This window comes from Hylobates moloch, unplaced genomic scaffold (assembly GCF_009828535.3).
Source record: "Hylobates moloch isolate HMO894 unplaced genomic scaffold, HMol_V3 SCAFFOLD_5, whole genome shotgun sequence".
In the NCBI taxonomy this organism is placed as follows: Eukaryota; Metazoa; Chordata; class Mammalia; order Primates; family Hylobatidae; genus Hylobates; species Hylobates moloch.
This window is the reverse complement of record NW_026652280.1, coordinates 90615612-90628717: the sequence shown is the minus strand read 5'-3', so window position 1 is coordinate 90628717 and position 13106 is coordinate 90615612. Positions and strand designations below refer to the sequence as shown.

General features: G+C 58.0%; 1 protein-coding gene across 1 annotated transcript in view; it reads right to left on the bottom strand.

Annotated features, from left to right (window-relative positions):
* Window positions 1-3271: 3271 nt before the first annotated feature.
* Window positions 3272-13106, bottom strand: part of OSBPL5 (oxysterol binding protein like 5) — an 85889-nt gene continuing 76054 nt past the window's right edge. Inside the window, exons 15-22 of the mRNA XM_032153776.1 lie at window positions 10502-10599; window positions 10011-10100; window positions 9792-9928; window positions 9132-9317; window positions 8698-8824; window positions 6785-6923; window positions 6087-6189; window positions 3272-4514 (exon numbers count right to left, since the gene is read on the bottom strand). Coding sequence (XP_032009667.1) covers window positions 4376-4514; window positions 6087-6189; window positions 6785-6923; window positions 8698-8824; window positions 9132-9317; window positions 9792-9928; window positions 10011-10100; window positions 10502-10599 — 1019 coding nt within the window. The 3' untranslated portion in view covers window positions 3272-4375. The remainder of the gene's footprint in view (window positions 4515-6086; window positions 6190-6784; window positions 6924-8697; window positions 8825-9131; window positions 9318-9791; window positions 9929-10010; window positions 10101-10501; window positions 10600-13106) is intronic.

Genomic DNA, 13106 nt, shown 5'->3' with positions numbered 1-13106 from the left:
GACTTGGAACCGAAGCCAAGGTGGCTTAGCCAGGCATAGCCCCTCAAATGGCATGGCTCAGGGCAGGGGAGGGCCGGGGACTGAGACCAGGAAGGGGTGTCCTGCTGCACTAGGGTGGGAGGCACAGCTCCGGACACCCCCATGGTCAGCAAATATCACCGCACGTCGTTTTCTTTCCAGGGTCCACATACAAAACTCACCTGGGGAACCCTTCATTGATGGACCCAAAAACCATGTTCAGGGTTTTATTATTTTATTTATTTGTTTTCATAATATTAATTTTATTCTACAGTTGTCTTTAAACCAAAATGACACTATTTTCTTTGTGCCGATACCTGTACTTTCAGGAGAACGAGTGTATGGCCCCCTTGAGAGAGAGGCTCTCCATGGTATGGTTTCGGTGAGGTTGCTTGGAAAAAACTCATGTCTGGACGATTCTTAAAGCAGACCGACCCACCACGCCGCAGCTTTGGGCTCTAAGTGTAGATTATTGTCATCACTGCCTGCTCCTCACTCTGTGTATTTGGTAGTGCACATATATCCTGGTTTCTCAGGATGTTCCCCAGGTTGTCAGCCTTCTCTGCAGGTGCGTCGGCAGGCGCAGTGGGCTGCGCTTTCCTCTGTGATCTTTCTCCAGGTCTTTCCAGGAACGGAGACGCAGCATCATCATCACAGGTGGTAAGCCCCATATCTTTGCCAGCAATTCCAGCAGAAACATTCAGTGTAGTCAAGTCCTGCCTTGCAGAAATGTCTCTCTTAAGGCATACAGACCACTTTAAGCAGCTCACTCCATAAATTTACACAAGTCTGTCAATGTGAGTAGGAGCTGATTGAGAATGGGCTTCAGTGGACATAGCTCTGTGGTCAAAATCCCAGATGGACAGATTTGGAAAATATGGGGTGGCTTGGCCGAGGGTGATGGCTCACGTCTGTAATCCCAGCACTCTGGGAGGCCGAGGCTGGCGGATCACTTGCGCTCAGGAGTTCAAGACCAGCCTGGCCAACATGGTGAAACCCTGTCTCTACTAAAAATACAAAAATTAGCTGGGCGTGGTGGTGCGTGCCTATAATCCTAGCTACTGGGGAGGCTGAGGCATGAGAACCGCTTGAATCTGAGAGGTGGAGGTTGCAGGGAGCCGAGATTGTGCCACTGAACTCTGGCCTGGGCAACAGAGTGAGACTCTGTCTCAAAAAAAAAAAAAAAAAAAGAAAATATGGTGGCACCTGTTATCACAGCCAGCAATAAGCACCATAAGGTCTCCGGCCAGCCTGTTATGCTGGTTTCTGTCTTGCTTCCAATTAGAGATACAACAGGACACACAGGAAGGGTGTCAAACACACATCTGGAATCAAACGCTCCTGGCGCATGAAATCCGTCGCAGTCTGGCATCTGCAGTAAGCCCTGCAGCTGAGATACCAACACGGTTGGCGGCATGGAGGATTTTCCTCTGATGAGCTGGAAGCTCTCACTGCGCCCTCTTCAATACAATCAGTGCAGCCTGGGCTTTCGATTTCAGGCCAGCTGATTTCCCCTGGACCTTGACAGCCTCTATGGCATATTCATTTGATGAATCCTGCCCCAGGAGCTCCAAAGAGTGACATCTGGAGCTCTCCAAATAGTGACACTGGCTACAATGAACCTTGTGGAACATTTGAAATGCTGGTCAGGTGCCCTCCCTTCCACCTCCTGCAAAGTTGCAAACCGAGGCCAGGTGATTACGGTTGTAAAGTGCTCCCTGAACACCTGTGTAGGCATCTCTTTGGGCATCAGCTCAATTATTCCCTTAGGATTATGCTCACCCTGGACACACTGGGGTCTGGACTCTGTTTTTTTCCTCTGGGATAGTTGCTTTCTCTTCCTTGTTGATTTAAAATAGTTCTTAGCAAGAGGCTGGGAGCCATGGCTTACACCTGTAATCCCAGCGCTTTGGGAGGCCAAGGCAGGAGGACCGCTTGAGACCAGGAGGTTATGAGCCTGGGCAACATAGTCGGACTCCTGTCTCTAAAAAAAATGAGCTAGACGTGGTGGTGTGTGTCTGTAGTCCCAGCTATTCTGGAGGCTGAGGCAGGAGGATCGCTTGAGCCTGGGAGGTCGAGGCTGCAGTGAGCTTTGATCCGACTACTGCACTCCAGCCTGGGTGGCAGAGTGAGACCTTGTCTCAAAAATAAATTAAAAAATAAACAGTTCTAAGATAGACGGAGAATTCTGGAGGGGATTCCAGTCTTGCCCCTGGCGTGTGAAGTTGCTGGGGTGTAGGGGGAGGGCCTGCCTTGTGGTGAGCTGGAGCTGGTGGGAGGCAGACCCCTGGGTAGGCTGCCTCTGGGCAGGACATCTGGGCAGGGCATCTGGCTGATCACGTTTGCTCTGCATGGGCCTGGGGTGCAGGAGGCAAGATAGGGGTCCCGGGCAGGGTGTCTGCCCCGGCATCAAGATGCAGAAGGCCGTCACCCCCACGGCTTCTCATGTTTGCCCCATGGCGTGTGGCCTCCACATAGGGGCACTGGAGCCAGGCAAGGCCTCCCGCCCCATCCTCCAGGTTGTTCGGGGGGGTCTTGGGAGTCCTGGCTGTCTGAGGCGGACATAGGCTCCTCAGAGGAGCTGGAGGGCAGGACCCCCTGCCTCTCCCTCCACCCCAGCCACAGCCCCTCCTCTCCTGGGGCCTTGGGGGTCGAGATGGGGAGGTTGCAGAGGGAGGTGGTGACCCGAGGCCCCTTGCGTCCCCCTCTCCTGGGCGCTGCCTGGCTGCCCTCCATCACCCTTGTCCTCTGGTTGCTGTGAGAGGTGGGCTGCAGTCTCCCTCTGCTGTCACTTGAGGCCTGTGGTCAAGTGCCCCCACCCCTCCTTCAGGGGCACCCTGGGCAGGCCCACTCACTGGCCTTGGTGTCTGAGTACCAGGGGTGGTGGCCACAGTGGAACCGAAGCAAGGGCAGCAGGTCAGGTGGTCCATCCTGGGGGTCCCCTTCAGTGACTGGCAGCATTGGCCTCAGGGGCTGTACCAATGCCCCCAAGCAGCCTCTGAGGTGCCTGGAGCTCCTGTGGGCAGTGTCACTCTGTGTCCCCCTACTGGCTCATTGGGTGGTGATGGGACCCCAGCCTCCCAGCATTTGCTCCACAGGGTGGGCTGGCTGCCCATGGTTCTGTGAACTCTGCACCCTCCTCCCTCCTGGGCCCCTCCTCCCTCCCAGGCCCCTCCACCCAGCGCCACATGGCTCCACGCTGGCCTTGAGTCTTCCTGGGAAGCCCTCCTCTCGTTTCCAGAAGTCCCGCAAGAAAAGAGCACATATGTGTCTGTTTATTTAAAGGTGTGGAGCACAGACACATCCCCAGATGGGGGAGGAGGGGAGACAAGGACATGGATACAAAAACTGGAAACAAAACCATCCGCTACAGCTCAGATGGCACCGCCACGACATAGTTTAAGGCTCTGTATGTATATATATGTGTAGAGGCTCACACACACGCACACGCACACGCAGAGCGACACTGACACGGGGACTGAGGCCAGACGTGAAGGCTGACTGCAGTTTGCAGCCCACCTAAAATATTGCAATTATGTTTATTAAAAAAGTGTAAAATGGGAAGACTGTGCATCGGTCTGAGTAAAGTGGCGAACTTGAGCCTCCTTGGCCCGGGTGCGGGGCCAGCTAAGCCACACCCCTGCGCCCCCCACACCCCTGCATACACCTGCACCCACAACCACCTCCACCTCTGTGTGCCCCCACCAGAGCGAGCGTCCAGGTGTGGAGGTGGGGTGGTTCCAGGACCTGCCTCTGTGGGGCTCCCATCCAAACAGCACATGGTGGAATAAAAAACCAAAATGCCCCCCCCAACAGAGCAGCCCTAACCTGTCCCTGGCACCCACCAGTGGCCCCACCAGGGTGGCCCCGGCAATGTGGACAGGGTCTCCAGAAGGCAGGCCTATGCATCCGTGTGGGGGGGGACTCCTGGGCCACTCGGGGCTCACTGGCTGCTCCTCCAAACCTGCCCACTCACTGCTGCTGGGGTGTGACTGTCCAGGGCCCAGGCAGGCCCTCCCACCCTAAATCCATCCATCCTTCGTGGCAAGTGGAGGCTGGACAGGGGGTAACACGGCAAGATGGCTAGGAGTGTGTCGCACAGCAGAAGCTGCATTTGGCTTTAGCATTAAGGCCGGCGCTGGGCGGAAGGCCCTGCAGAGAGGCCAGTGCTCCCGAGAGGGGCCCAGCACACCTGGGCCCGCAGCACCCTTGTGGCCCCGGGTCCCTCCTGCGCCTGGACTCCCCGTCACAGTGGCTGTGCTTGCCGGGCCTCTCTGCCTCCATGGAGCAGGCTTAAAGTGCTGGGTGCCTGGGAGGGAGGGCTCAGGGCTGGCCAGGAGCTCTGCCCCCAGGGCTCCTATTTGAGGATGTGGTTAATGAACAGCTGACACGCCAGGAACACGCAGAGCAGGAACCAGGATCGGGGGCTCTGCAGGAGGCCTGGGGTCGGTGCCTGTGCTGCCCGTGCCGTGGAGCTCAGCATGGCCGAGAGGTGCCTGCAAGGACAGGGGACAGGTCGTGGGGGCTGTGTGAATGCCAGCAAGTCCCCTTCGCACAGGCCAGGATGGCGCCCTGGGTGCTTGACCAGGTGCTGGACACAGGGCTGAGGTGGAGACGGGATGGCCCTCCAGGGACATCGGAGTGGGTGGGCTGGAAAGCTTGTTAGTGGGAGGGCCCCACAGCACCATGGCTATACTGGGATTCCCTGGGCACATCCAGGGCAGAGGAGGGTCAGGGACCGGGGAGTCAGCCTTTTACATCCTCCCTCCCACGCCTGTGGTTATGGCTGAGTCATGCCTCTGCCACCTTCATATGTTGGAGTCCTAACCCCTTCCACCTCAGATAAGACTGTATTTGGAGATGGGGTCCTTAAAGAGGTATTTATTTAAATTGAGACCATTAGGGTGGGCCCTGGTCCCATAGGACTGGTGTCCTTATATGAAGAGGAGATGAAGACACAACACAGTGAGAAGGTGGCGTCTGCCAGGCAGGAGAGAGGTCTCGGGATAAACCAGCCCTGCGGCACCGAGATCTCGGACTCCACCCTCCGGGACCGTGAGGGAGTAGACGCTGCTGTCCGAGCCCCTTGCCGGCAATCCTCTGCTGTGGAGGCCTGGCCCTGAGCTGGAGTACTTTGCCATGGAGGACCTGGCCTCTGACGCGGTATCCAGTTTGCTGCAGAAGCTTCTGGCTGAGTTCTGGCCACCTGCCTGACAGCTGACCTGCTTCTGGGGAGCCAGGCCTCCCTGCTTCTCTGCCCACACAGCCTCACCTTCTGGAAATGCTCACGCAGGGACAATGACAGTTCTCCAAGGCTCCTGAGCCTCACAGAGCCTGGGCCTGTGCCCTGGCTGCATTTCACCCTGGGGTACTGCTATCAAGCCCACTTTACAGAGTGAGCACCCTGGGGTACTGCTATCAAGCCCACTTTACAGAGTGAGCACCCTGGGGTACTGCTATCAAGCCCACTTTACAGAGGGGAGGCTGAGGTGTGACAGCTGAGGTCCCACAGCCAGTGAGACCCTCAGCCTGGCTCAGAGCCAGAAGCCTTGGACCCAAGATGGACCCTGTGCTCTGCTCCCCATTGGTGGGATCTGCTGACAGGAAGGGGCCAAGTGGCCCTGGTGGCCTGCACCTGCCAGCTCTCGGCCACTCCCATTTGCTCCTTCCCCAGCCATTCCTGAGAAGCCACTGTACGCAGGTGGGGGACCACTACAGTGAGCCCAGACTGCCACCTTGCTCTGCACAACTCAGGGTCTCTCCTGGGGCTACCCCAGGCCATGCTGGGCTGGCACCTTCCTCTAGGCTTCAGGACATCTCCGGCTCAGTATCTGCCAGGCATGGCCAACTTGGCTGGTTGATCATCCCGCACCATCTGCCACTCCCACATCCTCTCTCCTGCCCTCAGCGGTTGTCTTCCTTTCATCACCCTGCAGGTCTTGTGGGTTCCAGCTCCAATGACAACCCCGGCCTCGGCCTCCTGGCCTGCCCACCTCCCGCCCTAGCTCTACCAGGTCTCTCGCACTCTCCGACCCGGAGTCCGGATGGACACCCTGAGTGTGGCCCACCTGTGCAGCTCTTGCTGGGCCTCTCGGATGGAGAGGATGGCCTCGTGCAGGGCCTGCAGCCGCCGCGCCTCCTTCCTGCACCGAGGGCATGGGCTCTCACTGCCTGGGATGGCCCCGAGGGAGACACAGGAAGGGAAGGGAGAAGTGAGGATGAGCTGGGGCTGGCATGTGGGTCACAGGGTCATATCCAGCTCGGGCCTCCACCCCACCTCGTGGGAAACCTGCAGGGCCAAGCTGGAGACACGGAGATGAGGGAGGGGTGCTGAGGATGTTTCTGGAGGGAACCCCCAGGCTGGACCAGCCACTAACAGGCCTGGGAGGCAGATGTGGCCAAGGCAAGGCCCATCCATTACAGAGGCAGGGACAAAGTCGGGGAGACACAGCTCCTGGTGACAGGAAAGGAGCAGAGGGCTGGGGCAGGATGCACTGGACCTGCCCTTCCGGCCACTGGGAAGCCCCTGGCCTGGGCCCATTCCCTTTCTTCCCTGCCCCCACCTTCCCCCCGTCAGCCCTTGGGCTGCCTCCCAGACTCTGAGAGGGCAGAGCCTGCTGAGGGGCCCCTAAGGGCAGCAGAGGAGCTTTTGCTGGGAGGCTGCCCTACATCTGGGCAGGTGCTTCTCTGGCCTCCCCTCCAGCCAGGTCAGCATCTGAGGCGCCCACCCGACAGAGGCCTTGGGGCTGGGCCCAAGGGGGCTCACCAGGGACAAAGTCACCATCCTGCTCCTTGTCTGAGAGCTCTGGGCAGGACTCAGGCGTGGATCCGCTGCTCTCCGTGGCCTGGCTGTGGCCGGAGGGCTGGTCGCTGGCCTTGCGAAGTTGCTGGTCTGGGCTAGACCTCTGCAGAGAAACGGAGCTGCTGCAGCTGAAAGCCACTCATGCCCCCTGCCCAGGCCCCAGGGACATGGTGGCATGCTCATGCCAGGACAGTGCTAGAGGTGGCAGCCAGCAGGGAGGGCAGCTGCTGGGCTGTGGAGCTGGCTGGAGGGGTCTGTCTCAGCCCTGGCATGGCCTGGAGTAGCCACGGTCCCTTTCGGCCTGTTTCCTTGTGGGTGAGACAGAGCTGCTGACCCCTCACAGTGAGCAAGGGCCTGCAAGGCGGTGCAGACACGCCTGCCCTGTGCTCACCACGGGGTTGCATCCAATAAATGCAGAGGTGATGGCATGGGGGGCGGAGGGTGGTTCTGACCCCTGAGCCACGAGGACAGATGAAAGCCGAGGCCACTGTGGGAGCTGGCGGTTCCATAGGAACCCCAGATGGCTAGGGTTCCCCATGTCAAGGGGCATCTCCAGGGGGGATCCCTCAGACTCAGCCAGCTGCTCACAACCCCAGGAGTGCAGGCAGGGCTCATCCATTCAGCCCTTACTTGAGCTCACAAGGAACCCAGGACAGGAACCGATGCTCAGGGGTGGGGAAAGAGCAGAACCTGGCTGTGGGACCACCACGTAACAACAGGCCTTCGGGGCCAGAGAGGTGCCAGGGATGCTCCGCACTAGGTGTGGTCAGCGATGGAGCAGGTGGGGTCAGAGCCAGGACAGGTGGGGTCAGAGGTGGGGCAGGTGGGTTTGGCCACAAGGTACTCCATGGGATGGTTTTTGACGCATGGCGGGGCCCAGGCCGACTGCAGGGGCTGAGAGGTGGGAGGCTGCAGAGGGCACTGGGGGTGGACATCTGCTGGAGATCGGTGGGGAGAGGCTGAGGAGCGGGACTGGGAGGGGCTGGGGCCAAGGGAAGGCGGGAGCTAGCAGTCTGGCTTGAACCCGGGGGGATGGAAACTGTGCTGCAGACAGAGGGGGTGCATTTGTCTGCCTTCCTGAGGCTTCTTCCCTAGTCCCTTGGCAGGCAGAGCATGGGACATGCAGCCAAGGAGATATCGCCGCCCCCCGCTTGCTGGGGAAGTTAGGGCCATCAGGCAAGCATGGCCTCTCATTTGAGTCTGGCCTAGACGGCATCAGCTGGGGAACACGCCCCCATCCTGCCCGCTGCGGGTGAGCACTGGCCGCGCCCTGCAGGGTCTGCACGCAGTAGGTGCATGGCTGGTGCGGTGCAGCTCAGCACACCTGGAACAGGGGCGTGTGGGTTTGGCGCCACCTGGTGGCCGCCCAAGGCATGGCACCAAGACACACCCAAGGCAGCTTCCTCAGGTTCCTCCCGGGAGCCTCCCTGCTGTCCTGCTTCCCCTTTCCAGACACAAGATCTGTGCAAGTGCTGGCTCCTCCTCCTCCTACCTGGGAAGGGCCCTGGGCTGCCCTGACCTTCTGTTTTCTGATGAGTGGAACGGGATAATGTGGCTGCTAACTTGGCAGAGGGAGACTTTGGGGGCAGTGGACAGAGGCAGTAGACACAGGGTCCCACACGCCAAGGTGCCCCTAGAACTGAGCATCCTGCAAATCCCGGTTTCCTGAGTCCCGTGCTGGGCAGAGAAGGAAAGAGGACGAGGGGGCTGGGGGATGAGGGCGTGAGGGCCTAAGCTTGTGTCCCAGGTCCACTGGGAGGAAAGGGCTAAGACTTAACAGCGTGAGGGGAAGGGAGGAGCGAGGTGAGGAGCAAGGGGTGGTGGTGGCCACACGTGCAGCTAAGACCAGCCCTGGGTGGGGCCTGTGGGGTGCTGACCTCGTGCCTAGGCCCTGGGCTGCCCAGGAAGGTGGTCTGGCGGGCCACGGCCTCCTGCTGCAGGGTCCGCAAGATCCCGTCTTGCTCATACTGGGCGATGTCCTTCAGGGGGTCCCAGGGCCTGTGGCTGGAGGGTCCAGAGGGCGTCCATCAGCACAGGCGGTGGCCCTCAGGTGAGGGGGCTGTCCTGGCCCGCCTTTAGCCCCCCAACCGTGGCCAGAGACCTCCAGGAGAATGACCACTGCTCACACCCCATGGGCAGGGCCTGCAGTAAGCACTGATGGTGGGGGGTGTCACTATCTGACCCTCCCCCACTAACTCCTCCAGGGGACAGGCTGAAGGTGAGAGGGAAGCCAGGAGCCCCTGGGCCCTTCTCAGCCCGTCTGCTAGGCCCAGCCCCACCCTGTGGCCCCCAGGGCTTTGCCGGCACTTACTCCTCGTATCGGTAGTGCCACTCCTGGGTGATGGGGTTCAGGTGGAACAGCTGTGGCTTCCAGGGCATGAGGCTCTCCTGCCGCTCGCGGGCCCGCCGCCGCTGTGCCTCCTCCAGCGCAAACTTCTCCTGTGTGGCCCTGTGCTGGTCGCCCTTGCTGATGGCCCTGGTGACGTGCTGCCAGAGCCTGTGGGCCAGCCACCCACCCTGAGCCAGTGGCCCGGGCAGCCTGACCCCTAGACAGCTGGGAATCAGGGCCCCTTGGCACCAGAATGAAGGCACAGGGCAACCTCTGCTTGATTGCCTCCAATGATAGGGAGCTCACTACTTTGAAGGGAGCTTTTCTTTTGTCCATGAGATGGGTTTTTCCAACACTGAGCTCCCATCTCCCACCTGCAGGGACCTCCCTGTGCACCCGTTGGTCACCCGCTGGCAGCGATGCAGTGAGAGGACAGGGGAGCCTGCTCCTCTCCAGGCCACACCCCCTCCTTCCATCTGTCCTTTCCAGGACACATGATCTGCCACCAGGGGTGCACCAGGCCTGCCCTCCCTGCCAGGGACATCCTGGGGCCATGCTCACAGCACTGTAGTCCTGCTGACCTGCCTGCCCAGCCATGTCAGGCTGTGGTCAGCAGGGTCCCTGGGCGCTGACAGGCCTCACCTCTCGGACTCCAGCTCCGTCTGCTCCTCCAGCGGCACTGTGTGCTGTCTCAGCCTCTGCCTGCGGACCTCCCCGCTCGGGGTCCAGAAAAGCTCAGTGCTTCCACTCCCTTCCTCCTTGATAAACACGTCCCTGTCCTGCCCCAGATGGCCAGCGGGGTCAGAGGCTGGCCTGGCGATGACCGCCCGGCCGTGCCTGCCCTGAGGGACGGCCCCTTACCCAGTGGCCACTGAGGCTCGCCAGGACTTCCTCTCCCGACGTGATCTTTCCCGAGATCTGGTTGATGCTGGTGCTACCCCCGAAGAAAGGCTGCAGGGCCACACCCAGAACAGAGCCCAGTGAGCGGGGGCTGGGGCCTTCAGAATCACATCCTCATGGGGGCATGGAACAGTTATTCTCTTGGGGTGCCTGGGAGCCCAGGAGGGATGGACCCAACACTCGCCGCCGAGGCCTTCAGGACCCCCACACCTCCGCACAAGGATGCAGTGTCCCTGCCACAGAGACAGGGCCTAGGCTGGCTCTGCTGTGTGGCTGCAGGCAGCAGCCTCTCCTCTCTGGGCCCTGTCTGTGTTCCGGGATGTCAAGAGCTACTCCCCTCATGTGCACTGCCTTGGGGAACCTTCCTTGGGGCCTGGGGAGAGTGTGAGGGGGATCCCCAAGGCCTCGTTCCTTCCCTGGCCTCTTCTCCCCCAGGCTACAGCCAGCGCTACCTTGAGTTTGAATTCCAGCTCGGCCTGGAAGTTGTTCTTCGCGCACTCGATGGTGACCTTCCCACCCAGCTCCATGGTCATTGTGCCATACAGGATTCCTGAAATGCAGCCAGTGTCAGGGTCCAGGCGGCCCCAGCCCTGCTGAGCCCCAGGCCCTGCTGAGTCCCAACCCGGCAGCACCGATCCCTGGGAGGCCTATGTCAGTCCCTGGGAGGGTGAGAAGGACAGGAGGCGCCGGGAGCAGAACCCCACAGGGAGAGGCTGGTGGGGATGCGGAGCCCTGGAGGCGTGGAGCCTGGGAGGCACGCCTGGTCCCTCAGCGGCCATCTCCCCAACTAAGGGGGCTCTGTCCTCGCCAGGGCCTTTGCTCATGCCAGGTGTCGCCTCCTGTTCCAGGCTCCCGGGAGGCCACCAGCCCTGTGAGACATGCATCGTGCTTCACTTGACTCTGCAGTTCCCGCTCCGGCGTTGGGCTCCTGAGGGCAGCCATCTTCTCGCTCACCGCTGCGTCCCAGGATGGCACCCAGAACACAGCGGACACCAGCACCCATGATGGCATCCCGTATGTTTAAAAAAAAATACATCTTTTTTTGTTTTGTTTTTTCAGTTAATGAAGGAAAGAACAACTCTTCCATGTCTGGCATATGGAGGAGTTAATCTAATTAAAGAAGCACCACCACCACTGCCATCAAAACCCAAACATTTGCACTCTAAAAACCACTTAGAAATGTGTGGCAAAATATGTCTCTTAAAAAAGAAGAAAAGAAACAACAAGCTACTTGTGGCAACAAAGGCTTGAAACATCCCCAAATCCCTCCAGAGGGGGCTGCGTGAGTGCACTCAGGCCCACGAGCACGATGGAAAGCTATGCGGCCTGGAAAGACAAAGGGGCATCTCTGTGCAGCTCTAGGGGGGTCTCCAGGCTCCACGGAGAGGAAGAAGGCCCAGGAGGCGGAGGTTGCAGTGAGCCGAGATCACACCACTGCACTCTAGCCTGGGCAACAGAGTAAGACTCTGTCTCAAAAAAAAAAAAAAAAAAAAAAAAAAGAAAGAAAAACAAAGAAGATCTGACCTCCAGACTGTGATCACTAAATATTATTTCCTAGTGAAAGGAACCTGGAGCTCCCTGGAGAAATGGTCGATTTCAGGTGTAATGTAGGAAGTGTCCTAGGTGCACACGTGGTCCCGGCAGAAGGAAGGATGCCAGCAGAGCTACTGGGGTGTGCAGGGGGCCCCAGAGCCAACTATGGCCCCCATTGGCCAAAGATGGGGCAATTTCAGTATCAATAAAGTTAACAACTGAAAGGTTCTGAAATCACCAAATACGTTCCTATCAAATAATACGTGGCAATAATGACCTTCGCCAATCACCTTTGGAAGACAGCAGGGGAAACAAATCATTATTTTGAAAAGATAAAAAACCTGGGATTTATCCTAAAACAAACCAATCCTGTTGGGTAACTGCGTAGTAGACAAGGGGAAGTTTCTCTTTCGAGAAGCCTTCCGGTGATGAAGCGAAAGAGGATGGAACGTCACCATCTAGCAATGCCTGATACATGAACGGATCCAGGCGTTGAGAATCAATGTCCGCTAATGTCACAAAGAACAACAGGCCCTGTGCACCCTGCTGTGGAAAGACACAAAACCCCCGACTAAGCGTCGTGCTGAAAAAAAATTGTGCTGAACGTGATCAGGCATCTAGAGATCAAATCAATTGGTGGTTTATAGGAAATCCCCAGGGCAGAGGAATGCAGCCGGGAAAATCCATGCTGGAGGGGACTAGGCGGAAATGACTAATACACTGCAAGGGAAAAACAGGAGGGAGGGACATCAAGGAGACATAAACACAGGGCAGCCATGCACAGAGCATGGCCTGATGCAGAGAGCTAGCCAAACGGCCAGCTGTCACGTGTGTGGGGGATCAAGACACAGGCACGTGGCAGCTGGGGCTCTGAACCTAGACTGTAGACTTGATGACAACAAAGAGTTTGTTTGTTTGTGTTTGGTCTGATGATATTATTGTGGCTATGGTTAAGAAGGGAAATCCTGGCCGGGCGTGGGGGCTCACGCCTGTAATCCCAGCACTTTGGGAGGCCGAGGTAGGCTGATCACTTGAGGTCAGGAGTTTGTGACCAGCCTGGCCAACATGGTGAAACCCTATCTCTACTAAAAATACAAAAATTAGCTAGGTGTGGTGGTGCATGCCTGTAATGCTAGCTACTCGGGAGGCTGAGGCAGGAGAATCGTTTGAACCCAGGAGGCAGAGGTTGCAGTGAGCTGAGATTGCACCATTGCACTCTAGCCTGGGCGACACAGCAAGACTCTGTCAAAAAAAAAAGAAAGAAAGAAAGAAGGGAAATCCTTATCTTTAGTGATATAAAATAAAATAAAATACACAAATGACATGACATGATATTTGGGATTTACTTCCAATTAATTCAAGGGAGAGCATGAAGGTGGGTGGCTTGCTATGCTGTGGGTACATGGGGTGTACTGTACTTTTATATATGTTTGAACTTTGCCATAATAAAAAGTTGAAAAAAATATATGAAGCATGGATGAGTCAATGAGCATGCAAGAAAATATGGGAATTCCCCCGCAAGAA